Source organism: Malus sylvestris, chromosome 12 (assembly GCF_916048215.2).
Source record: "Malus sylvestris chromosome 12, drMalSylv7.2, whole genome shotgun sequence".
NCBI classification, from domain to species: domain Eukaryota; kingdom Viridiplantae; phylum Streptophyta; class Magnoliopsida; order Rosales; family Rosaceae; genus Malus; species Malus sylvestris.
Window position 1 is genome coordinate 19149658 of NC_062271.1, and position 27470 is coordinate 19177127.

At 36.7% G+C, this 27470-nt stretch overlaps 2 protein-coding genes across 7 annotated transcripts; one reads left to right on the plus strand and one right to left on the minus strand.

The window, feature by feature from the left end:
• Positions 1 to 1446: 1446 nt before the first annotated feature.
• Positions 1447 to 6724, plus strand: LOC126592012 (pentatricopeptide repeat-containing protein At5g02830, chloroplastic). The gene is made up of 13 exons (XM_050257762.1): positions 1447 to 2099; positions 2491 to 2578; positions 2765 to 2969; positions 3518 to 3625; positions 3802 to 3966; positions 4112 to 4394; positions 4491 to 4675; positions 4859 to 4924; positions 5064 to 5144; positions 5449 to 5546; positions 5613 to 5823; positions 5972 to 6032; positions 6193 to 6724. Exons 1-13 carry the CDS (start codon positions 1535 to 1537, stop codon positions 6534 to 6536), a joined length of 2460 nt encoding a protein of 819 aa, XP_050113719.1. The 5' UTR covers positions 1447 to 1534; the 3' UTR covers positions 6537 to 6724.
• Positions 6725 to 6831: 107 nt separating this feature from the next.
• Positions 6832 to 26514, minus strand: LOC126592010 (disease resistance protein RGA2-like). 6 transcript variants are annotated; one of them, XM_050257756.1, is made up of 21 exons: positions 25323 to 26514; positions 21242 to 23816; positions 20492 to 20577; positions 20219 to 20328; positions 20039 to 20120; positions 19715 to 19815; positions 19441 to 19568; positions 18876 to 19001; positions 18544 to 18615; positions 18389 to 18444; positions 18006 to 18154; positions 17758 to 17884; positions 17495 to 17584; positions 16571 to 17317; positions 16297 to 16361; positions 14799 to 15951; positions 14594 to 14641; positions 13009 to 13176; positions 7760 to 7822; positions 7446 to 7646; positions 6832 to 7352 (listed from the first exon to the last, which is right to left on the minus strand). In XM_050257756.1, exons 1-3 carry the CDS (start codon positions 26454 to 26456, stop codon positions 20537 to 20539), a joined length of 3750 nt encoding a protein of 1249 aa, XP_050113713.1. In that variant the 5' UTR covers positions 26457 to 26514; the 3' UTR covers positions 6832 to 7352; positions 7446 to 7646; positions 7760 to 7822; positions 13009 to 13176; positions 14594 to 14641; positions 14799 to 15951; positions 16297 to 16361; positions 16571 to 17317; positions 17495 to 17584; positions 17758 to 17884; positions 18006 to 18154; positions 18389 to 18444; positions 18544 to 18615; positions 18876 to 19001; positions 19441 to 19568; positions 19715 to 19815; positions 20039 to 20120; positions 20219 to 20328; positions 20492 to 20536. The 6 variants fall into 6 exon arrangements, with proteins under 6 accessions (XP_050113713.1, XP_050113714.1, XP_050113717.1 ...); XM_050257757.1 differs by lacking the exon at positions 16571 to 17317 and having other exon boundaries at positions 14799 to 14930; XM_050257760.1 differs by lacking the exon at positions 16571 to 17317 and having other exon boundaries at positions 14715 to 14930.
• Positions 26515 to 27470: the final 956 nt, after the last annotated feature.

Genomic DNA, 27470 nt, shown 5'->3' on the forward strand with positions numbered 1-27470 from the left:
AGAAAAGACACATAGTGGTTGCTTTTAAAAATTCTTAACTCCGAGCTCCTCACCTCTAAAACCAGAAAAAATTGAACAAATGCTATTCATACCACATGATGTGGCAAAAGATTGTAACCGCCACATTATTTAGTGATTTTGTTCCATTTAGTGTTGATTTATATCTCATTGGATGCTAATTCAGGGATATGGTCATTTGAGGAGGCTAAAACGGCTTTAGCCCCTAACCCCTTCCCTCTGACCAGTGATATATGCTCACCTCAAGTTTTCATTTTGAGGAAATCTGAGGACCAACTCTATATCAGCCCTACGATTTTATTCAATAACATCTAATGGCTCATATTCTTTTACAACCTATTTATAGCCATTTTTAAGTTCGATCAACCAAATTAGGTTGCATATTGTGTGGTTTGACTGAACTCTCCTCCTTTTAGTGTAAAAATATTGATGTACTAAAAAAATTTGTTTTAATTTGTGAAAGAATTTGAGCCGCTAGATCCCACTAAATAAATTTCTACGATTGAGATAGAGTTGGTTCTCACTCGTCCTCGAATTAAGGATCTTAGATTAGCATCGCTATCCCTCTCACACATAGACATGCTCTTAGCAAGTTAATTGGTTTGAATAGAGTTCATTTTAGGATAATCTTTCGTTACGTCGCAAATTTGTTATTCAAGATAATAGAAAGTAAGATCTTTTACAAAAAAAAGTTACCCATAATTAAGTATCAAAATCGCTCATCAGTCAAATATAAAAATTCTAACTTCCAGGTCTAAATGATTACATGTTTCAAATATGAGATTTTTTTTAGTATTTTCAGAATACGGTATAGGTGCACCATGTGCTATAATACACATGAAGGAAAACTAAAAAAAGTTTTCTCTCATCTTATATTATGGCAGATGGTATACCAAATAATTTTCTGGTAACACAAAAACATGTTTCGGTAACATAAAAAATTTCTCTTCAAATATACTCTGAAACACAGCTCAGTAACCGTTTTGCTAGTAGGAGTGTGATACCCACACACCCCTGTTTACTTCTCATACATATTTTTAATTTTTGACCATTGAATTGGATGAATTGAAAAAGATTAAATGATATAAATTAACAAAAGATGTGAGAGAAGTAGAAAAGAGTGTGCGAATATCACATCTCTGGCTAGTAACGAATGGCATGTTGTGAGTAGGATTATCTTCTCTTTTTTTTTCCCTCACCTCCTATTTGAACGGTCACGGTTAAGCTATATCAACATCCTATATTAATTTTGTATAGGAAGAGAAAGACAAAATAGAAAAGATGAGAGGAGGGGATGGAAAAAACGAGGGGAGAGAATCTACTCTGTGTTCGAGAGGGTCTTTCATAATTTTTTGAAGAAACCGTTTAAATTGATAAATTTCCCACGAAAATACCGGCCCTTCAAATCCAATCCTCAAAAACCCATTAAAAAACCCCAAACATCTTACACCCAAAAACTTAATAAATAAATAAAAAATTAGAAACACGCACAACGGTTTGTTTTGCTGTGAGAGGGATGAGAGAGTTCATAATCCTCAGCTACTTCTCTTATTCTTCTTCTTCCTCCATTGCCACTCTTCCGAATCCCCATGCCGCCAACAACCACCACTCCACCAGACCCTACAAAGACAACACCAACAAACCCTTATCCCTCCCTCCCTCCAAATCCTCCCCTCCAATCTCCACCCTCCATTCCCGCCCCCCTCCCCTCTCCGCCGTCCACTGGGACCCCAACAAAACCCACCTCTGCTACTTCGCCGACCTCGCCTCAAAACTCGCCCGTGACGGAAAGCTTCAGGATTTCGCCATGATTGTCGAAAGCGTCGTGCTTTCGGGCGTCAGGGGATCCGAGTTCACGGCGGCGCTCAGGGTTGAGCTGGTGGCGAAGGGCATTTCGGGGTTTTTGAAAGAGGGGAAGATGGGGGGCGTTGTTGATGTGCTGAGTAAGGTTGATGAGCTCGGGGTTCCACCGTTGAAGCTGTTTGATGGGTACGCCATGGAGTTGCTGGGGAGACAGTGTCGCCGGCTTTTGAAATGTGGGCAAGTGCAGGAACTTGTTGAGCTCATGGACGTTCTTCAAGGTAATTTTCAAATTATTTCTTGATTAATTTGTTTAATTTATTGAAGTATAAACCTGCATTGGTTTTATAATTAAGCCAGTCATGGTTTTATGTTCAAAGATTTCAACTTGTTTGAGAAATGGTTAAGTACCCAACTTTTGGAATTCATTGGCATATAATACTTTTGAAGTTTAATTAGTATTGGTAATGTGTTTGGTTGCTTCTAAATCCTGGATTTAGAAAAAGGGCGGTCGAAAATGTTGAAATTATTGTCATGAGTTAGTGTAATGTGAATGGGAAGGGAAGAATTAATGTTTCATGAGAATTTTTGTCTTGGAAGAATGAGCATATGATGAGCCATGGTTGAGAACATGAGACTGTTTGGGTTGGTAACAGATAATACTTGGTTCAGGTTTTCATTTCCCGATCAAAGAACTGCTGGAGCCATATGAAGTTATCAAAGTTTGTGTAGATAAACGCTGCCCGAAATTGGCAATAAGGTATAATTGACTGTTCTCTTATGAGTCGGTCTGAGGGTTTCCCGTATGTCTTCTGCATTGCTCATACATTTTCTTTTAGCAAGTTTAGATTAGAAAGACTTCATACTCTTTCCAAGGATGTGAAATTTTGCTTGTTTTTCAATAGCACTGCTTTCTTCATTATGCTTTGGTCATTACATTTTGCAGGTATGCTTGTATTTTTCCACATGCGCATATTTTATTCTGCTACATTATGAATGAATTTGGAAAGAGAAGGGCGTTGGAGTCTGCTTTGACAGCATATGAAGCATCCAAGGAAAACCTGAGTGGTTCTAATATGTATGTCCATCGCACAATAATTGATGTATGTGGCGTCTGCAAAGACTACATGAAATCTAGGTACATCTATGAGGTATTTACCACCGTGATTGCCTTCGTTATTTGGAACTGTTTAACTCTTTTTATTCCATAACTCAAAACTGATTTTTCCTTTTATTATCTATGTTTTCCTTATGTGGTGGTATGTGCCAACTGGGACATTTCCCTTCAATTCTTTCAGCATTTGTATTTCATGTGAAACTATTTAGTATCAATTTTTCTTTACTTGGTCCTTTTTTCTTGAGAAATTTGATGGTTTAATTAGCACCTTGAATCTTGATAATGTTTGTTATTATTTTGTTTTCTTTAATAACAAGAAGAGAAAGGAGCAGAGACAAGAATGGAAGAGTGGATGAAGATCGAAGGGAGAATAAACAAAAATAAATATTAAAAATTACTGAATTGCTTTTAGTTTTTATTTTAAAATGTAGTTTTTGTATACTTTATCTGTTTTCTCTATCATCTTCATCTCATTCAAAACATAACCATATTTGCCAAACGAATCCTTATACATGTCTATAACTTTAATGCAGTCAGTGAGATTACAAATCAGGATCTTCATCCCCATGATTTTTTCTGCAGGACTTGCTCAAACAGAAGGTCACTCCGAATATTTATGTTTTCAACAGTCTCATGAATGTAAACGCACATGATTTGACCTACACATTCCATGTTTACAGGAGTATGAAGGTAATGCTGTCTGTCTCTCTTTCATACGCACACAGCCCGGACATCTATTATTTTTCTTCTATTTTACTCAATACAGAAATTGTTCTTCTGGTTTGCATTGGACAATGTTATGCAATAAATAATTGGTTTCTTGTGAATTAAGCTACAATTATCTAAATATATTATTCTCTCTCCAGAATCTTGGCGTCAGAGCAGATATGGCATGTTATAATATCCTCTTAAAGGCATGTTGTCTTGCTGGGCGAGTTGATTTGGCACAGGATATTTACAGAGAAGTACAGCATTTGGAATCAACGGGAGTGTTGAAGTTGGATGTCTTCACGTACAGCACTATTGTAAAGGTAAATATTAATTTGCTTACGAGATATTATTTTCTTACTGTTGATAGTAATATGCACAAGTACATGAATACTATTTTTCTTAGTATCAATGGATTTTCCATAGAGAGGCATTTACGATCTCCATAACTAATGATCAATCGTTTAGGTCTTTTCAGATGCAAAATTGTGGCACATGGCTCTAAAAGTCAAAGAAGACATGCTATCTGCAGGTGTTATGCCTAATACAGTTACATGGTCGTCATTGATCAGCGCCTGTGCAAATGCAGGTCTTGTTGAGAAGGCAATTCAATTGTTTGAAGAGATGCTTCTGGCTGGCTCTGAACCTAATTCACAGTGTTTTAACATCCTTCTACATGCTTGCGTCGAGGCTTGCCAGTACGATAGGGCTTTTCGGCTTTTCCAGTCTTTGAAGAGCAAAAACTACAAAGGTATATTAGTTTGTGTGGAGCATATAGTTATCTACATTGCATCATCATGAGTATGGTTTTCCACCTCTAATTTGATTTCACCTGAACTTTTTAAAGGGCTTTCTTTCAAACCCACAACTACAACGTACAATACTATGATGAAGGCCTGTGGTACTGACTACTACCATGCACAAGCACTAATGGATGAGATGAGAACAATAGGTCTTTATCCTAATCAAATAAGCTGGTCGATTTTGGCTGATATCTGCGGAAGCTCAGGAAATGTCGATGGTGCTTTGCAGGTAATAGATAAATTAATTTGATCAACTTAATTATTTTATAGTTCTTTCTGCGTCATTGTACAAATTTTCCTTTTAATTTAGAACCAAAATTCAAGGAAAAATATGTCATTTTCAGTTTACAAAGTCACGATGAAACAAAATAAGTCAGGGACATGAATATAACAAATTTTTGGTTCAGTGCAGATTTTGACAAATATGCGTGCAGGTGGGATGAAACCTGATGTTGTTGCATACACAACAGCTATCAAGGTTTGAAGCTTTCCTGTCTCGCGATTTATCTTGTTTGTAACCACTATTCTTCCTACATGTGCTTAATTAATTAGATGCAAAATTGCATTATTTTTGTTTCCACCCTAAATGTTGATGCATCATGTGCTTTGGTTCATAGGTCTGTGTGGAAGGTGGAAGTTTAGAGCTAGCATTGTCGCTGTTTGCAGAAATGAAAAAATATCAGATACACCCAAATTTTGTGAGTACCAAGAACATTTCCAATCATATATCCTAACACATTCTGAGGAAAGTTTTCGTACAAATAAGCATGATTTACAAATAATTCCATTGGTGTACTTTTGGATTTCCCTTTAGCATGTTATGTTTGACTAGTCCTGCCATAAGGATGGAACTGCTCCGACATGTATGAAACATAGTTGCCAAAGTCATTTTTTTGCTTTATTTTATACAATACAAGAAATTCCATACATGTCTTGACATGATTCTGCGTATAATTCTAATGACAATGCAAACAAAATGATCACAAGTCCACTGTGTAACAGGTGACATATAATACAATTCTGAGAGCTCGTAGTAGATACGGTTCTGTGAGCGAAGTGCAACAATGCCTGGCTATATACCGGGACATGCGGAATGCGGGGTATACCAGCACATGTTTAGGTTGTCATGAACAAGTACATTTTGCTAATTATGATTTATTTTGCAGTTACAAATCTAACGATCGTTTCCTAGAGCAACTGATTGAGGAGTGGTGTGAAGGAGTTATACAAGACAGCAATGCCAAACAAGGAGAGTTCAGTTCCCATGACAAAACTGACATAGGGAGACCTGGAAGTCTGCTGCTTGAAAAAGTTGCAGAACACTTGCAAAAGCATACTGCCGAAACCTTAGCAGTTGACCTTCAAGGACTGACAAAGGTATTCTCATGTACCAGCCAATTTATATTCTTCGCAATCTCGGTGAACATGTTATTATGTGATTTCGTTTGTGCATTTTTTAAAATAGGATTCATTTCTTTGTTCTCATGCTAATACGTTCTTAAATTGCTGCAATAATTGTTGACAGGTTGAAGCTCGGATTGTTCTTCTTGCAGTTCTACGAATGATCAAAGAGAACTACAGCTCAGGTATGAGAGGATAGGGCATTCATTTATTCTTGCTGATTTTGGAAAGGGTAAAAAATCAGACTTGAACTACGTTAGTGAATGAGAAATGGAAGAAGAAACTTAGGACCCAGAGTTTCGAATTTTCAGCACGCTGATGCCAAGACTTATTTATGATTTGCAGGGCATTCAGTAAAAGAAGACATGCTGATTGTTGTAGGAGTCCACGATGTTGATGGAGGCTCAACTACACAGAATTTAGAGGTGAAAGATGCAATAACGAAACTTCTGCAGGATGAATTGGGGCTCAAGGTTCTTGCAACAGGACCTAAAACGGGACTTGATACGACAATAGGAGCGGAGAACATTACTGATTCAGATCAAGATTCAGAAGAGATGACAAGTAGGAATGAATTAACGACTGACTTGATATATTCCACCAGACGACCCGTTGCACTAGAAAGGCTAAAGGTAACCAGGGGATCGTTGCTACAGTGGCTGCGGAAAAGAAGTGCCCCTAGAAGGTGACTGCTTCAACGTATGAATTCAAACTTGTACATGTTACCTAAACAACCAATAATTATTCTTTTTTAATTGTGTATACTGGTACCGCTGAATAAGCCTGTATTGTACTGGTATGATGTATCACATGTAAATTATACACAACGGGCAAATGTAATCTGCAGAAGCAACGAAAATAAGCTTATTATCGTTCATTCTGTTATATTCTTTTAGTTTTTTCGTGTCCTTAAACTACAGAAATCTTGTCGATCATTTCTAAGATATAATTACTCAACTTCATAGATACAACAACACGGCCACGAGATAAACGAGCATATCATATCATCCTGGGGGAAACAAAGTCACAAAATCACTGTTACTTCATTCCATTCCTTCTCCTTTCAACTGAAGCAATTCAAAAGATAATACATCTTTACAAACTAATGCCTAAATCACTCGGCCGTATCCCCAACCATTTTATATCTGGTGTGGTCAAATTCGCATTGTCATATGACATGTTCTTCGAGCACAGCCGTAAACTGATAAAAAAATTAGCCTGTGCAGATCCCTGTCCACAAGAGCCAGCACCGGTTAGCTTCAATTCCAGCTTCAACTTCCATAAAAAGAGTCTGGTGGCTACATCCTGCTGCCCCTCTGCAGTCAGGATAATACATGGAAATCTTTTGTAAAACTGATCCTCAGACAATCGAATAAAAGCAGCATTCCGTCTCAACCAACAATATGAACAATGCATCCACTCTGCACATCATTCTACATCCAGAGACTCCTGACCAAATGAAAAAATTGCTAACCCTGGCCATTCATTAATCAACTGCACTGCCCCTGCAATAGATAGAAGAAGAGATGACTTTCAACTAGATCGCTCAACCTGAATTTAATCTGCAAAATAATTTATATAAGAATACCATTGTTTACGTTTGAAATTCAGGACAACCAAAATCATTGAAAGGCTTCAAGCTCGTTGGAAACTGTGGCAATTGAATGTCTCCAGGATGACATGTGCATTGTGACGTTGGCAATGAAAATCTGAGACTTGATTCAGTCGCTTCCTGACACGAATTAAGACCATGCTGATGCACTTGAAATCACATAGCTGCCTCAATTAGTACTTCTCATCTGGTGATTAGTAGTCACAATTTGAATTCAGATGTTATAATATGAAAAAGGTATTTAACATATACCATACTAAAAAATGATTCAAAATTAGCTGAGGCGGATAAGAGACATACCTTGTGAGCGTACAAGATGTTCCTTTCACCAAGGACCTGCAACTAGATTACAATTCCACCGTGCTGCATGTCAGACAAACAATTTCACATGCATACGTAAAATTGGTGCTACAATTGTAGCTAAAACATAAAAACAGTAACAGAAGTTGATTACTATTTGTAAAATTTCTCGTGACGTTACATGTTACATACAACATATAGTACTTGTAGTAAGAAGGATAAACAGTATCATGTTCAAAAGAAAGATTCAGTTTTGTCAATAACCCTCCTTGTCTAACTGTATCATCTTAATGAAATGGACAAGTGTCAAATGAGTATGAAGTTAGTTGAGTTGGTTATGTTGTGACTTAGAGTGTAAGCTACCAAAGGGATATTATAAATAGCTTGTAACAAATCATTGTAACTAATAAGAAAAGAATATTACAGTTGAATAACTGATTTCTCTCTCTAAACTCTAATTCTTCTACTTCTCTCTCTGTCTTTCTTTCTTCATTCTTTCTTGTATCTGTATAATCTTCTTCTTCAAGAACCTATGATGGTTTACATGGTATCATCGCCCGAACAAGCGTAAAACGCTTGCCGGTTTTGTCGATCTTGGTTTCGATTGCTTCCGCTACTGTGATTGCTTTTCTTTTGCTTTGGTTTTCTGGAATATTGGTTTATTGTTGATCGTGTTTCTGATATATTGGGGTGTTTTTTCTGCAAATCTTCGTCTGGTTCTTCACTCATTAAAGGGTGCATACCACCTGTTTGTGATTTGGTGTCAGTCAAGATTCTTTGGAATTTCTCTACAATTTGCAACAATGGTAACAGCAGCTCAGTTACAGATCTTACAGTCTCCGATTACTTCGTTGATTTCGTCTGTTTCCAGTTCGGTCAATGTGAAATTGGACGAGACAAACTATTTGGCTTGGCATTTTCAGATGCAGCTCCTTCTTGAAGGCCATAGCATCATTGGTTTTGTTGATGGTTCAATGCCGTGTCCTGCTCAATTCAGTCAAGATTCCTCTGCTACTTCTGCAGTTTTGTCTGGTGATTCGTCTACAAGGATTCCTTCTGATGACTACACTATATGGAAGATGCATGATAAGGCATTAATGCAATTGATCACTGCGACTCTATCTTCTGCTGCAGTTTCTTGTGTCATTGGAAGTACTAGCTCCAAAGAATTGTGGACTCGTCTTAAAGATCAATTTTCTACAGTCACAAGAACGAGTATTTTCCAACTCAAATCCGAACTTCAGACAATAAAGAAGGGTACTGATTCTGTCACATTATATTTGCAGAAAATTAAGGAAGCAAGAGATTTGTTGTCTGATGCTGGTGTATTCTTTGATGATGATGACATTGTGATTCTTACACTAAATTAAATGGTTTGCCTGCTGAATTCAATACCATAAGGTATGTGATTAGAGGTCGGGAGAGTGTGATATCACTGAAAGATCTTCGATCTCAATTACTTGCTGAAGAAACTTTGCTTGAAAATTGTTCTCATTCACCTGTGTTGTCTGCATTAATGGCTCAAAGTAATGGTTTACCTTCCAAGAATCAGTCTTTTCTGGGAATTATGGTAACAATAACCATGCTAGTCCTACTTTGACTGCATACAAGTCTTTCAACAAAGGCAGGAATCAGTTCACTCCTAACTTCAATCCCACGTATGGCAATTACAAGAATTTTCATTCAAGTCCTGCTCCTGGAATCCTCGGTAATTCACCACCAAGATCAAACAATTATGGATTTCTGTCTCAACCTTGTCAAATCTGTGGGAAACACAATCATTTGGCATCAACATGTCGTTTTCGTAATACAAACTCTGTACAGGGTTGTCAAATTTGTGGAAAGAACAACCATTTTGCGGATACTTGCAGATTTCGCAACTCCGGTGCTCCTTCTGGCTGTACTCTATGTGGAAATCAATATCACAGTGCAGACACATGCTTTCAAAAGAATTCTAAACCTCAACTCAATGCTCTACATGCTGCAACAACTAGTGGTCCATATTCTCCATTCACAGTGCCAGTGCCATCTGCACCATCCCAGCAACAAGTATGGCTTACTGATTCTGGTGCCAATAATCACATGACCTCAGATTTGAGTAATCTCTCCTTGGCAACTCCATATCCATCACATGAGACAATTCAGACAGCGAATGGTGAAGGTTTAGCAATATCTCATATTGGTTCTACACTTCTCAGAACTTCAAAGCAGCCTATTAAACTTACTTCAGTTCTTTATGTACCAAAATTGTCTCAAAATCTGTTGTCTGTGCATAGGATTTGTCTAGATAATAATTGTTGGTTGATTTTTGATGCGTTTTCTTTTTGGATTCAGGACAAAGTCACAGGGAGGATACTTTACAAAGGGCTGTGTAACAATGGATTGTACCCCATCATCTCTTCAACATCTCATGCAGCAAGCTTCACAGGACATCCTGCAGCCTTTCTGGGAAAGCAAGTTCCTCACAGTATTTGGCATAAGAGATTAGGTCACCCTTCAAATTCAATAGTTTCTCAGGTTCTTACATCGTCAAATGTTTTCTGTGTTACTGATTCAAACCCATCTCTGTGTCAGACCTGTTTAGAGGGCAAATTTAGCAAATTGCCATTTTCTTCTTCCCTAGTCAAGTCTGTCAAACCTTTTGATATTGTTCATAGTGATGTGTGGGGGCCTGCTCCTTGTATTTCTTTTGAAGGTTTCAAATATTATGTCACTCTCATTGATCATTGTACAAAATATTCCTGGATTTTTCCTATCTGCAATAAAAGTGATGTGTTTGGAATCTTTAGGTCCTTTTACAATTTTATTCTCAATCAGTTTCAAGTCTCCATTAAAACTCTTCAAAGTGATGGTGGTGGTGAGTATGTTAGTAAGGCATTTCAAACATTCTTATCTGATAAAGGAATCCATCATCAAGTGTCTTGTCCTCATACACCCGAACAAAATGGCATTGCCGAAAGGAAACACAGACACATCATTGAAACATCTATCACTTTGTTACAAACTGCATCTCTACCATCCCTGTTTTGGTCAGTTGCTTGTCAAACTTCAGTGTATTTAATTAACAGGATGCCATCTCATTCTTTACACAACCAGTCTCCATTCCAATTGCTGTATAATTCAAAACCTAAGATCCAACATCTGAAAGTTTTTTGTTGTTCTTGTTATCCTTGGTTAAAACCTTACACCAACACTAAACTAGACCCTAGAACAACCAAATGTGTATTTTTGGGGTATGCATCTAAGTATAAAGGGTATATCTGCTATGATGTGACTAAAAACAAAATCTATATATCTAGACATGTCATTTTTGATGAGACAGAGTTTCCTTATCGGTTTCTTCACACTACACATCACTCTACTTCTTCAACACTGCCATCAGTCCTTCAAACCCCAAGTCCAGTTCCAAATCACAATAATGTTCTTGTGTTCCCACAACATAACTATCATATGAATTCCTCATCTGGTCCACCCTCATTAAGGTCTGATCCTTCTTCTAGTGTCATGCCAAATACTGTACCTATTCCAATCTCAGAAGGGTCTACTACCCATCCAGGGACAGTTTCAAGCTCAGATACAGAATCTCCAGGTTGCAGTCAATCCATTGCTACATCACCAACACAGCCCTTGTCTTCCATACTCCCTGTGGTACCTGAATTCCAACCTGACCAATTGCAAGTGGTTCTCTCCATACCTCCTGTTAACCTCCACCCCATGCAGACAAGATCTAAAAGTGGTATTATTAAGAAGATTGCTCTTCTTGCGGCTGTTTATGACAATGGAGGTGTTGACTTGACTCAAGTGGAACCTGCCACTTATAAATCTGCTTTAAAGACTCCAGTATGGTATGAGGCTATGAAAGAGGAGATTGCTGCATTACACTCTCAGGGTACATGGTCTTTGGTTCCTCTACCAAAACATAAGAATTTAGTTGGTTCCAAATGGGTGTTTAAGATCAAAAAGAATGTTGATGGGTCAATTAGGAGGTATAAGGCCCGACTGGTCGCTCAAGGCTTTAATCAAGAAGAAGGGATTGACTATGGGGAAACCTTTAGTCCGGTTGTTAAACCAACAACAGTGCGGTTAGTCTTAGCTAAGTATGTTACAGATTTGTTAACTAAGTCTGAAATGCTGTTGTCTAAACCATGTGCCACTCCCTGTTTGCCATATAACAGATTGCTCAAAGATGATGGGAAACCTTTTAATAATCCGGCTCTTTATAGAAGTTTAGTTGGAGCTTTACACTACTTGACATTTACTCGACCTGACATCGCTTTTGCAGTACATCAGGTTTGTCAGTTTATGCAGCACCCTATGGACTCTCATTTCATGGCAGTTAAACGGATCCTTCGGTACTTAAGAGCTACTCAAGGTTGTGGTATTCATTATGTCAAGGGTTCCCTGGATATTACTGCATATAGTGATGCAGACTGGGCTGGCGATCCTAATGATCGCCGGTCAACCACTGGAATGGTTGTATTTTTGGGATCTAATCCTATTTCGTGGTCATCCAAGAAGCAAAATACTGTCTCTCGCTCCTCCACAGAAGCTGAATATCGGGCTCTATCCACTACAGCTGCTGAACTTGATTGGATCAACCAATTGTTGGCTTTTCTGCATATTCCAGTTATAGAAAAGCCAGTCCTCTTTTGTGACAATTTATCTGCTATAGCACTGACTTTAAATCCAGTTCAACATCAGCGAACGAAACACATAGAGGTTGATGTGCATTTTGTTCGTGAGAGGGTCGCCACACAGCAATTGCAGGTTCATTTTGTGTCTTCAACCGAGCAGTTTGCTGACATACTGACAAAAGGCTTGTCTGCTCCTCTCTTTCAGACTCATTGTGCCAATCTCAGGCTCAAATTCTCTGCCCCTGAGCTTGAGGGGGGATGTTAGGAGTACTAAGATCCAATGGTTATGAAATGGACAAGTGTCAAATGAGTATGAAGTTAGTTGAGTTGGTTATGTTGTGACTTAGAGTGTAAGCTACCAAAGGGATATTATAAATAGCTTGTAACAAATCATTGTAACTAATAAGAAAAGAATATTACAGTTGAATAACTGATTTCTCTCTCTAAACTCTAATTCTTCTACTTCTCTCTCTGTCTTTCTTTCTTCATTCTTTCTTGTATCTGTATAATCTTCTTCTTCAAGAACCTATGATGGTTTACACTTAATACCTGCCTAGAACATGAAGTACCCAAATTCCCCAAGCTATTACTCTTGCAAAAGAAAGACAGAGCTACCTGCTTCAACATTTTCTTGGACTGGCTTGAAGACTCCATTCATGAGCCCTAAAATCGATTTGATTACTTCCTTTTGATGGCTAAAAGTTGCTTTGTAGTCTACAACAAAATCAAATCCGCAATACAGCACCAAAATTCCCTGATACGAAACCCTGTTCCATAATCTTGCTGCAAAAGAATAAGGAAGAGTTAGTCTGAGGCTCACCATCAATTCTTAAATCTGGAAGTTGGAAACTAACATTCTGGTAAAACCATATTTAATGAACTGCATGCTGTTTGTGTTGCCATACATAAATAGGTGCATCCCTTTTTCGCTTGGTAGATCATATGCAATGTAATTGATATAACAGGACCAAAAGTTACATAAAAATTTGAGGCACCCAAATAAATTGGAAAATGCGATTAATAATCTGATACTTTTCTTTGTTCACTTCCTGCCCAGAATCAAGACTGCCTGCGTTTCAAATGAATTAACTGCCTCAATTATTTTCATCTTGGGTTTAGACAAAACTAGAAAAACTGTCTGCGCTCTATTGCGGGTTTTCAAACTATAACGACAATAATCATGAATAATATCCAAAGAAAAATTCACTCAAAAGGCAGCATCAACAAATATTTGGATGAACTACCCAATTTTGAAAGTAAAGGATATGAATTCACCTAGAACAATTGTAACATATATAGCATATACCAGAAATCATTTTAATTAATTTCCGTAGACCAATTCCGTTTCTCAGGTTCCAACCAGAAATGTAGTCCTTGCACACTCAAAACAAAATATAAAACATTGGTTTCTCACAATCAGCTTCGGGAATATATATTATACACACACACACACTTTTCCACCACCATGAGCAATAAAAAAATGGCAGAAGCAACCAATGAGGAACTGCCAAACAGATGCCGTATGTTAATCCTAGCCAGCCAGACTTTTTCGATATTCTCAGTTTGTTAAACATCTTACCTGATGACAACCTTTCTTCCTTTCTTCCTTTTCTCCATAAAACAAAAGAGTATTATCCTAACTCTTCATCTTTGTATATAATAACTAGTTAGTAAATGAGTTTTAAGGTAAAATACTGAAATGTCATTGTACATCTTTGAGATGATGCACGGTTGTTTCGTACTCATCTGAACCATATTACATATACATTCTTCAGATAGACTTCCATTGCTAGCAAGTCTTGCATTCGGAATTTCAAAGATGCAATCGATATGCAGATCTTCAAAAGAATACTTAAAAAAATAAAGGAATAACAAACAGCATTTGAGTTTCCAAGTCCCTTTGGACCAAACATCTAAAGACGTGCTTAATGTAAAAGAGATTTTTCAGACCAACTTACAAATACTTGGATGAAGTAATTATCCCAAGTTTGGGAGTAAAGGATATGAATTCACATAGAACAATTGTAACATTTATTGCATATACCCAGAAATCATCTTAATTAATTTCCAGAGAGGGTTCAGGGAATATAGAAATGGAAGCAGTTGTTAACAATTACTGTAGCTTCAAAGGACTACTGAAGAAAATAAAGGAACAACAAACAGCATTCGCAATACATCATAAATGAAAGTAGCCTCTCACCCTGAGACTTCTTTTTCTCTCAACCAACTCTTCTCTCTTTTGGTCTCACTGAAAATACAAAAAAGATGAGATTTTAGAAATATTTGGAATCCAACACATACTAACTTTGATAATAGTATACCTTGGTATGCCTAGTACACATACTATGACTGACTTCATTTGTCATTCCTTTCAAACCCCAAATAGTAAATTCGGGAAGACTTACCTTTCACTTCGTCATTGGTGGCCAAACAAAAATCCTAAACTTTGATCTCTTCACACTTCCTTGTCTCTCAACTGTGCACTGGAAGCTCAACACAGGAATTGCAGGACCCCATATGTACTCTCTATACGAAAGCTGGATTGAACAGAGAAACACAAATATGGATAACTCAGTAGGAAAACATAATATTACATTTTTGAACATCTAATACACGATAACTCAGTAGAAAAGCACAACATTTTGGCTAAAGCGAAGTTGAGCGGATAGAATACAAATAAGGAAATTATGGATTTTAAAGCAACAATTATTTTTTGTTCAAAACTGACTTCTGTCTCAATTCCTTCCCACCAATCAGGACTCTTCAAGCAGTAGTACATTTCAGCCTAGCCGACAATGATAAAAAGTATCCGTTCATCATTATCCTTGTGCTTTCACTTTCACGTTCTGTAAGTAGTAATTGTTTGTACTTTTCTCTTTTGTACACCGTTAACATAATCAAAACTAGAAGATTTTTAGATCATTCAGGGGGCTTATCAAATTTTCTTTCTATATTATATTTCACACAACAGAAAAATGATAAAAGCTATACACTTTATGAAACCAGAAGGTTCCTGAAGCCTTTCGATGGTCAGCAAGGGACAACAGCAGAGAAATTATTATTAATGGCATTGCCTGGAAACTCTAATGATCCATATCTTCCAATTCAATAATTCTTTTCAGCATCCTAATTGAATAAATAAGACAGTTTTGACTTATGAACACGCCAATGGTATTTCTTTCTTTCTTTTCCATAAATTAGAAAGCTTTCCAACGAAATCGAGTTCAATCACAACTGAAACAAACATTTAGGGCTCGTTCGATAACCATTCAAGCTAAAACTTTATGACATAAAATTGCACTGCGTGATATTATTAGTAGATCAAGAGACATAAGGATTTTGTTTAAAATGTGGTTTATACATAACCATCACAAAACCAAGTGAATCCCACAATTTAACTTCAACCAATGCTAATTTTTCCAACTTTAAACATCAATGCCAATTTTTCCATAAAATGGAAACCTTTCCAACGAATTTGAGTTCAATCACAATTGAAACAAACATTTAGGCCCCAATCGATGACCATTTAAGCCAAAACTGAGCACACCTAAACCATTCCTATTCGTACCAAATGTTAAACATAAAGAAATCACAAACTTGAGTCACTAAAGTACAGATAGGTTATTGAAATTGAGATGGCAGAAACGAATTATGAGCGGAAACATTAATGCCTACAAGTCAGAGAACATTTGAAAGAAAGGCAGAAAAGAATTTGTGCCTCCAAATACTAATTCTTCCCCATAACCTAGAATTTAAAATTACCATTTTGTGCCATTAGGATGTGAAAACTCAAGTGGCAGGTGGCAGCAGTGGTAACAAGTTACAATTCTAAATCTAGGAACAGAAACTGGGTGATAATTAACCCAGACTACAAAATCCAAAAAAGTTAAGAGCAAAACTTACCTCAAATCTTCGCTTCTTTTGTACTTTGGTATTGTGGGGTTGACTTGTAAATGGTAAATGAAGTCCTGAAAACCGAAGAATGAAAAGCGTTCTTTCAGCCGAACAATGAAAATTGTTCTTTCAGTTTACTAAAAAGCACTCGTAAACGGAGTGAGACATCTGGTAACCAAAAAAATGAATCCTGGAAAGCAGACAATTTGTGCCTCAATGGCGTGAGAATTACTCAAAACAAAACATTGTGATGTGCAAACAGAAAATGACCATGCTCAACAACCTATATTTGGTGATGGAAAACTTTTACAGAAGATGACCATGCTCTCCAAGTCCAACCTACGCGTTGGCATTCTCCTTTCCACTTCTCTATATGTGATGTATAAACCACATTGGTTGTCCGACTAAGACATATAGGGCAAAAAATTTGGTGCTTAATTAAATAATTTTTGCATGAGGTGTTAATTATAGTAGGTCTAAATCTAATTTTAAAAATCTCTACCCCAATTATAAATCAGTGAAAAAATTAGGTACATGGGGAATCATGTAGTTAAACAGATTATTAATGGCTATAAGTTAAGAGGACATTTGAAAGAAATGATAGAAAAGAATTTGTGCCTCCAAATACTAATGCTTCCCCATAACCTCGAATTTGCACTCACACTCCTCACTCATCACTCAAACAGAAGATTAGATTAGAGTTTATAAGATTTTCAGACTCTACGTGAGTGACTCTGTGTGAGGTGTGTCATCCGAGCATGCATCCACTCCATTGACATTTTATGCATATATATATATTCGAAAATTTGAAGAAAAATAAACATTATCTTATTTGACAACAAACAGGGCAAGCAAGCATCCTTAAACACTGAGTTGATTGCAGGGCAAGCAAGCATCATATTAGTATCACTACATAACATCCTTAATGTAACCCAATTTTAAATGACTCAAACCTTTCCTCCATACATCTTAATAAATTAAGTTTCTATTAATTCTGGTGTATTTTGATTTTCCCTCTCTTGTCATATATCTGCATGATAAAAATGTAAACTACCCACTGTAGGGGCGATTGGGAGAAACGAAAAATGTAAACTACCCACTGTAGGGGCGATTGGGAGAAACGAAAAAAAAAAAAAAGAGATAAATCACAAGGAATTATTAACTTTTGGATTCACAAGGAAACTCAAATCAGCAAAAAAACGATTACCTCTGATCCTTTACGTGTTTGAAAACAAAGCATAAACCCTAAACAATTATTCCCCTCACCACAGCCTTGTTGTTTTGGTATATGTTTACACTGAGAAGGAAAGGAAAGAGCATCATGATAAATTTAGTCCCAATTTAATCCCAATATACTGGGAACGATTATAATGGTACAGATTAAAATAAACGCACAATCAAAGAAAATCAAAGGTTATTTTTGGATATAAAGAAAAAAAAAAGTAATTAGAAAAATTAACATACTCTTACCCTAAACTGGAGTAAAAATCGTCCACCGATAAATGATTTCAATAATCTGTCATCCTTTTTTACCACAAAATTTTCCAGAGCTTCAATTAACTTTGTAGTCCGAATTCATTTTGTTAAATATTTTCATCTTGGAAAGAAAAAATTAAACAGAGCAACATTCCCAAATTAAAGACACAAAAAAAGAACCCAAATTAAAATCTTGGGTTAAACCCTAGTTCTTGAAATTGGTAAATTGGAAAATTGGGTACCTGGAGAACATGGCAATGAAGGTGACAGTGGAGGCGGAGAATAGCAGAAACTGAGAATGGCAAGAAAGAGAATCGAAAAGCACAGAAAAAGCGGAGAAGAAGTCGAACTGCAGCGATGATGATGGACGCGTGGGCTAGGAGGTATATTTCTAAATGAATGGCAAAGTAGTAATCAAAGTGAAATCAACCCAAAATTACTGTAGTTGATAAATTTTAACAACTTTCTGGAAAATATATTCAGGCATCAAATTTTTCAAATTTTCCAAAAAGTTGATAAGATTTATGTTTGGTAGGAAGATAAACCAGAAGCCTATGTAAAACAGTAAAAGTAATAGATACCCATTGAAAAGCTGATTGAATCCAATCAAAAGAGAGAAGCTTACCCGCAATCTGCTTCAATGCAACGTCCCGACTCCCAGCCATCACCAGTCTCCAGGAACTAATACAAAATAACAACTTTGATCAGAGTTCAGAAAAAGTGACAAGAATAAAAAGCCCAGTTCTGTTCTTAAAATGTTTAGAAAGAATAAAAGAGTACCTTTAGAAGAATGACTGATTTGAGTTGAATAATGTAATAATCAGCTACCCCATCACCACCATTCTTAGTGAACTACAGATTTAAACATAATATGTCAGAACTTGCACATAATTTTAACTAATTGACTACAACAAATGGTACTTTAAAAAACATTACAAATACGGATGTATGAATATAAAGAACAATTCAAACTCAGAGATGAATTGTCTTTTTCTTTTTTTCTTTTTGAACTAAAAATTAACAAGTAATTCAGTTTAATAAATAGTAAGAGAGGAAAATAGAATAAATTGTGCGTAATTGATTTAAGAACTGGAAAAAAGGGAAAAACATACCAATATTTGGAATATGAGAAATCTTGTGCCATTCCGGGCCGCTCTCCTGGTTGCATCTCTCGTTTAGAACGGGACAATTACAAATGTCTATTGTTTTTAATTTGGTGAGGCATTTCATAGCTTCAGCTGTAGGAAAATAATTCAGATTCATGCATCTGTCTATACATAGGGACTGAAGAGATGCAAAGTTCCCCAACCACTCGGGAGATAAGAAAAGGTTTAGCTTCTATCTGATTTCAATTATACAATTGACCGCTGTGGTTGAATATAATCATATTATCATTAAATCCCAATAAAAAACAATAACTCTGAGAACTAAAGTTTTGAAGAAAAGGGGTTGTATCACTGTTCATCGAGTTTACAAATCCAGGAGATAAACAATTTACAATTTAACACAATGGGTTTTATTTATTACTGATTAATAGAACTCTACCAAATTCATACTCATATATAATCAGAATTTGGCCTTAAAGAGTCATAAATTCAACAACACATTAATCAAAATTCAGTTCCAAAAATAAAAATAGTTTTAGAGAATTGAAGAATAGAAGAAAAGGTGTTGTACTTGTGTTCATGAAACTGGTGTAGGAGAGAGGGATTATCAGTCACTGCCTTCTCTGCAAAACTCAGAAACCTTCCCAGCTGGAGCCATGGCCCTCGAACTGAACCCTCAAGCTTTTGGCCGGTACTGCTCTGCAAAAACAAAAGCAGGAAAATTTAATAATTTCAAATTTGGTCATAACCCACCAAATTAATTTACAATCACAAACAAAAAAAAAAAAGGAAGAAAATAATGAGTTAAGTGGGACAAACAACAAAGAAGGGAGAATCCACTTTACCAGCGAGGTCCAGGCGTCGGAGATGTTCCTGGGTTTGAAGATTTATACGGAAAAGCAACCGCAAATATACAGACAGAGGGAATTTGAGGTTTGTAGTTCATCTACTCAGCAAATATACAGACAGAGGGAATTTGAGCTTCAGATAATAATATTCAATTCCACATGTAATTATAAACTATAATCATACAATTTCTCGCAATAAAAATCAATGCGACTAAAAACAAATGGTATATATCAACTTTGATGATTTCTCTTATTTTCCCTCTCTTTCTCAGCAACCAAACAGCTATCGAAAATTACCAAAAACTGAAAAAATTGAAGTACCTGGGCCAGTTGCATTGCCTGGGTTGCCATCTCCACTTGGTGTAAAAAAAAAAAGGGCGGGCATTTTCGGAGCACCTAAACCCTTCATCCACAAACCACAATGTAAGTAAAAAATCAACAAAATAATTTGAGATTGCATTAATCCGTTGAAAAAAATATGCTAGAGTGCAGCAGCCCAACCCGCCTGTTTTGCAGATATGAGACGGAGAGAGATGGGAGGAATTAATGCAAAACCCAGCCCAACAAACGTGAGAGCTGATCCCAGGCCCAAATGCAGCAGCCAAACCCGCCTGTTTTGGGTGAAGCACAGCCCACACACACGATGGCACAACCGTAATTAATGCAAATTCGTATCCCAATTTCATAAGCAATATGAATACTTCAGTTTCAATCCCAACTTTAGACTTAAGTAATACGCATCTGGATAAATCTAATCAAAAAAGAGAAGCTTACCATGAATCTGGTCCGATGCAACTTCAAACAATTGGGAATTGCTACTCACCATGGATCTGGCCCGAACACAAAAGAATCCCCGATGTCTGAAGGGACAAATAAAAAATAACAACTTTGTTGAATGCCAGAGTTCACAAAAAATGTTAAGAAAGATCAGTTCTTTTCTTACAAGGTTTAGGAAGAAAAAAAGTGACTAACTTGAGTTGAATAATTTAACAATCAACTCATATAGAGATACTTTATAAGATTACTGAATTGGGTTCACATTACTTAGTAAACTATAGATTTAAACATAATACGTCAGCACTTGCTCATAGTTTCTACTAATTGACTATAACAAACAGTACCTTGAAAAACGTTACAAATACGCATGTCTGAATATGAAGAACACTTCAAAACTTAGACACGAATTTTTTTTCTTTTTTTTTTAGAACTAAAAATTATATCATATCTTTATTTCAATAACTAACTGATTAACTAAAGTTGGAAGAGAAGAGAACAATCAAAAGAGATGTGAGAACATGATTGGAATAGGTACTTAACTAGATGCATATCATGATGTAAATATATCTTATCACAATTTTGTACTGGGGATTGAAATTTACCATGTACATTAAATTGTAGTTTCAGGAAAATGAAACAGAAACACACATACCACATAACAAGTGATTCACTTTAATGAAAAAGTAAGAGAAGAAAATAGGAGACATTGTGCGTAATTGATTTAAGAACCGGAAAAGGAAAACATACCAGTATTTGGAATATGAGAAATCTTGTGCCATTCCGGGCCGCTCTCCTTTTTGCATCTCTCTTCTAGAACGGGACAATTTAAAATGATTACTGTTTCTAATTTGGTGAGGCATTTCATAGCTTTAGCTGTAGGTAGATACTTCAGATTCGTGCAGCGCCATATCCGTAGGGACTGAAGAGATGCAAGGTTCCCCAACCACTCCGGAAGAGACTCCATTCCGTCTAAGTCTTTTATTTCCAAATGAGCTAGAGAAGTCAAGTGTTGAACTTTTTCAGGCAGAGACCGAAGCTTAGGCCAACCCCACAACTTCAATGATTCAAGTTGTGGAATAACCTCAAAAGGAGGGAATGAATCGAGCTCCTTCCAAAACCCACCAATTTCCAATTTCTTCAAGCTGGTGAGGGTTTTTAATCCACTGGGCAGGTTTTTTAATCCATGACAATTAACTATCTCCAACTCACGGAGGTGTGTGAGGTTTTCTAAACTAGGAATAGATTCTAGACTGTTGCAACCATTTATGTCCAGAGAGTGGAGGGATGGTGGGAGGCCGTGAATCCCAATGGATGATAGCATTTCACAATCAGATATTGTCAAATGCTGAAGAGAAGTACAATATTCTAACCCACTCGGCAGGCTTGATAGTTGAGGACAACTGCGAATAAATAATTTACAGAGAGATGGGAGGCCCTGTTCAAATGGAATGGACTCTAGACTCTTGCAACCAGATATCTCCAGAGAGTGGAGGGATGGTGGGAGGCCCTGTTCATAACCAGATATTCTCAAATTCTGAAGAGAGGTACAATATTCTAACCCACTCGGCAGGCTTGATAATTCAGGACAATTGTCAATAATTAAATCACAAAGAGATGGGAGGCCCTGTTCAAATTGAATGGACGTCAGCTTGGAGCAATATTCTATGATCAACTTGTTAAGAGAGGTGAGACCGTGCATGTCTGGAATGAGCTCTAGACTATTGCAACTCTCTATACTCAACTTGTTAAGAGAGACAAGAGTTTGTAGCCCATCAGGCAGGCACCTAAGACTATCACACCTGGAAATACTCACGGACCGAAGAGAAGCACAACAACCAAATACATGATCCGTTGAAATACAAGTTAAATCCGGACAATATCTTATCTCCAAATATGCAAGATTCTTGTTGTTTTTTAACATCCCTTCTGGCAGACAGTCAAGTCCATTTATATTTCTTATTGTGAGAGAAGTAAGAGTGGTCAGGTTGCTGCTTATGTTTGCTATTGGCATGCCGCTACCCATGGAATTTATCTGTAACTTTTTCAGAGATGGAAAATGACTGGGAGCACTTCTCAATTGATCGCAGTTGGTCAGAGACAGCTCCTCGAGGCATGGAAAGAGCACAACGTTTTCTGCAGATTCCTTCCATTCAATTAGATTCTTAAGATTATCGATATGTAATATTTTTAATGAAGGAAAGGGACTCCCCATCATCCAGGATGCAAATTTCTCACCCATAAAGTTGTCAATCCCTAAAAATTCCAATTTAGGGTGTGCTGGTCCAAGGCCTTCTAGTACATCCTCATCATTAATGCTTGACCTTTGCTCATTTCCCCATTTAAAGTCTAATTCACGCAGATTTGTCTTCTCTGCTAGTTTTGCTTTCTTTGCTTTCTCTCCATCTCTCACACGCCCTAGATTAAATATGGATAATCGGCCTTTCAATTCCTTTAAGCCAGCCAACTCCTCTATTCCACGACCTCTCTCCTTACCCACCTCGAAATAAGATAAAGATTGGAGATTAGTCAAACGCCCAATCCCAATTGGATATCCCTCACATTCACGATCGAACTCAAAATGTCTCAAGTTGATTAAATTTTGCACTTCGCTTGGAAAACTTATACGTGGGACTTGGAACACACTTTGGATCTTCAACGTCTGTAGATTATAAAGCTTGCCGATAGATTTGGGGAGCTTTGTGATCCTTGTGTAGGAAACATCAAGATACCTCAAGTATTTCAACTTACCAATTGAAATTGGCAACTTACTAATTTCAGCACCGCATAATTTTAAGACACGCAAACCTTCAAATGTTGATAAGATGTCACCAAGAATTTCACCATTCAAACCTCCGTTTGGAATTGCATGCAGTGCCGAGGTAGAGAGCTTTGCCTCATGTCGAATCTCATCAGAGTCCTTGCTCGGTGATTTTGACACATGTTCAGCAAGATCATGGACAAGATCGTGCATCTTGCAATAAACAGCATTTTCTTCCATTTCAACATCTTGAAAAAAGGAGTTCTCCAATAGAATATTAAAATATTCATTCCCTACATCCTCCATCCTTTTGTTGGGACAAGATTGGAGCAATCCTTGAGCCATCCAAAGTTGGATTAAATCCTCCTTATCAATAATCTTATCTTTGACGAACATTGAACAGTATGCAAAACATTGTTTCAAAGATGGTGATCTCAGTTCATCAAAGCTCAACTTCAAAACTGAAAAGATTCTTTTTTCTCCTTCTGGCAAATTCCATATTGCACTGTCTTGAATTGACTGCCATCCATCACTCAGTTTACAATGCATCATATTTCCCAATACCTATTAGTACACGAGTTTGAATGTCTATCAATTGAGAATTCATGGGTTATATAAAATAAGTATTTTAACTGATCACTAGCATATTCTGAAAAGAAAAAAACAAATAGAAATAACATCAAATGAGCCTAATGAGGTCTTAGCAATGATTTGTGGGAGCTCCATGTAAGTGTTCTACTTCTAATGTGAATGAGGTCAAACTATATTTGGGATATATGTATTTTGGTATATCAATAATTGAACATATATTATTATCAAACTTAATATATTTAATAATATTAAATATTATGAAGACAGTATAATTAAGAAATCATTTTAAATTGTGAAGTCCCCACCGAATTTGAATCCCAAATGGGGTCTCGGAACAACCAAGAACAAGAGCACACAGATCCTAGTCCCCACCGACCCAGATCCCATGTCAATTGCAACCCGACCGGAAACACGGGTGTGGATTTTCGGCGATATGATCAGGACCGAATCGATCAAATCCGAGTCCGTGCGATTCAGGTGACCCTAGCACTTACTGCCAGGAGAGGAGCCTGAAGATTTGGATGATTACGAAAAGTGGAATTGGGTTTGATTTGGAGAAGGGTGGAAGAAATCGAGAGGCTTTTCGAAGAAAACGGAGATAACATGGACTTAGCGCTGTTAAGATGTTTAAGTGCGTGGACAGCTGTCATGTTTTAAGAGAGGCCGCAGCCTTAGGTGCACAGGGTTTGAACTTTAGGTCCAGCAAATCATTGTTCTCATCATATTATTTTCATTTGTTTGTCAAAATTACCCCTCAATTAACATTATCCTTTAATTCTAGATTTACTTGTATTACGAAATTAATTATAATTGATTATTTATCATTAAAAGTAATCACTTAATTGTGGGATTAGTTTTAAACAATATTATCTCCTCCCAAATAAATTCCGTACTACTAGCCTATTTTGCATGTCTTCTTCTTCCTCTATTCCATCTTTTTATTTTCCTCCTCCTTCACTAATCTCTTTCAGAGTTATTTTTTCATCTTCATACACTTATCATATTTGTTATCATATGAGTTAATGTTTTTTTATTTGAAAGTGGGTAGATTAAGGCATTCGAAACTTCAAATTTAAGGAATTTAAATATATTTTTATTTTTTACTCTAAGAAACAAAACGGGCATAATTAAAAATAAAATGAAATTGGACTTAATCTGAAAGCAGCTGAATTTTTTGGACATGGAGTAAAATGCCCAAAAAAAAAACAAGGTTTATTCATATGTTCGTCCTATTAAGAACAAAATCGTAAGGATCTCAGAGAAGAGAAGACCAAAGTTGGAACTCAATTCTGTAGGTACGAACTGGTATCAATTAGGGTTTATTCCTGACTAGATTTTTTTACTAGTGTAGCATGGTTGATTTTATTGGTTTCGATAGTGCTCATATATATTATGCTTTCACTTCATTCATTTTATGAACAAATAAGAATAAGAATAGAAAACATGCAACAACTTCAAAAAACTAATAAACATAAATACCTTTGCCACCAATGGTACACCTGCACATTTTTTGGCGATTTCCCTTCCCATTCGCTCTTGATCTTCGGTCACGGAAGCACTCCCATTCCGAAATGCCCTATCCTTTAATATGCGCCAACATTCGTCATCCGATAATTTTTCCAAATCACGCCTGGACAGTGTTTGGACAATTGATGCAACACTAGCACTGCGGGTAGTGACAAGGATGCTGCTTCCTTGGGTATCTTTAACACTTGACAAACAACTCATCAAATCATCCCATTTATGAGAATCATCATTCCAGACATCGTCGAGAACGAGAAGATATCGCTTTCCTTTCAAATCTTCTTGGAGATTTTCACATATTGTCGCTTTACCCTTAATCCCAGCCTTTTCCGGTTTAATCTTTTCTAAGATCCCGCTTAAAATCGCCGTGACATTGAAAGGAGTAGATACACATATCCATATTTTTGTATCGAACCGTCCTATCTCGGGATGATGATAAACTGATTTAGCCAAAGTTGTCTTGCCCAGGCCTCCCATTCCCACAATCGCCATAACCGAAATAGAATTCTCCTTCTTGTTGCGGGAATTTATCAGGGTTGTAGCTATCTCCGACACAGCCTCCTCCCTTCCAACAATGTACTTCTCATCTCGATGAAAGACAGAGTCGGTTACCCTGTTGTCAGGTACTCTTATACCATCATGAGACGTTGCATCCCTGGTTTCAACTAGCCCACAACCAGCTGCCTTATCCATCAGTTTCACCAAAGATGCATTGATTTTCTTAATTTTGTGTCCCATCTTGAGACTAAATGCAATGGAATTGTGGTGTGAAAAGAAGTTGAGCAACTTTTTCTCCATTCGGTTTCCAAGTTCCACCTGACGCCGGAGATCTTCGTATCTGTATTCCTCCAGCACTTCATCAGCAGCTTGAGCTACTTCTTCAAGTTTCTTCACCCAAATTTGCACCGATTCGCCCCGATTCTGCGAATGCTGGGCCGCATCTCGCAGCATAGCTTGAATCATGGACAATGATTGCCGCAGCTGTGCGACTTCTTCTTTGAATCCCCAGAGGAGACTGAATTCTTGCTTGGCTAGTGAAGCCACCCTAGTCAGTATTCCCTCGGCAGCAAAAGTAACAAGTTCTGCCATATTTCCTAACAAACTGTTGAACTCAAAGAAGACTGAATAATCTCAGTTGAGAAAAACCACGAATTATTACAACATGGAATTATTGCATTGAATAATTGTAGCCACGAGTTTTATTTTTATTAGCTGGTACATATATGGCTGTCGGCAGAGCTGACGTCAGGCAGGTGTGGCTCAGGGCGCGGCTCAGAGGCGCGAGCTGAACCAAAAATAACAAAATAAGTAGAATCTTTATACATAAACCCAAGGGCCAATGAATAGTATTTTTTTGATCTCACAAGTTTGACAAAAAATAATTGAACAAAAATACTTCTTAAACAAAAACATTTCGAAAGCAACTCAAAATAATGCATCAAATGTATGTAATAGGGGTATTTTTGTCTTTTTAATTTTTTTTAATAATTAATTTTTTTGTACAGTTTTTTTTTAATAATTAGTATTTTAGGTTAGTAATAATATGATTCAATCAGTTGTTAATTAAATATTATTTTCTAAATTTTTAAACAACATGGGCATTAAAGTAATTTTATACCAACAAGTTTTTACTTTTTATTTTCTTGAACCTCAGTTATGTCACTTTATCAACACACTCGCAACTCATTCTCTCTTTCTTTCTCTTTCCTAACTGCCAACCTCTACTTTTATGGGATGCTGGCCAACTGCTAAAAACAAATAACTCTTCTCATAAAAAATATATAAAAATATATTTAAAAATATAAAAAAATATATTTCTCAACACACGAAAAATTGATGCACAATACATGTCCACGCGCTGGCAGCCAATGGGCCAGAAAGCAACAAAATAAATAAATTTAAAGGGCTGAAAATAGTCCTGTTCAAAAATATATCCCTGCTAAATATTATTTTAAATTAACAATGTCAGATCATACTCATATATTATCTCCAACTAAATGAGTTAAACATAGCCCCCTAAATAATTTATTAGTTTTAAGTTTACATTTTAAATTTATTGGTTAATTTAATTAAATTATTATTGGATGTTTTCAAATCTAGCAT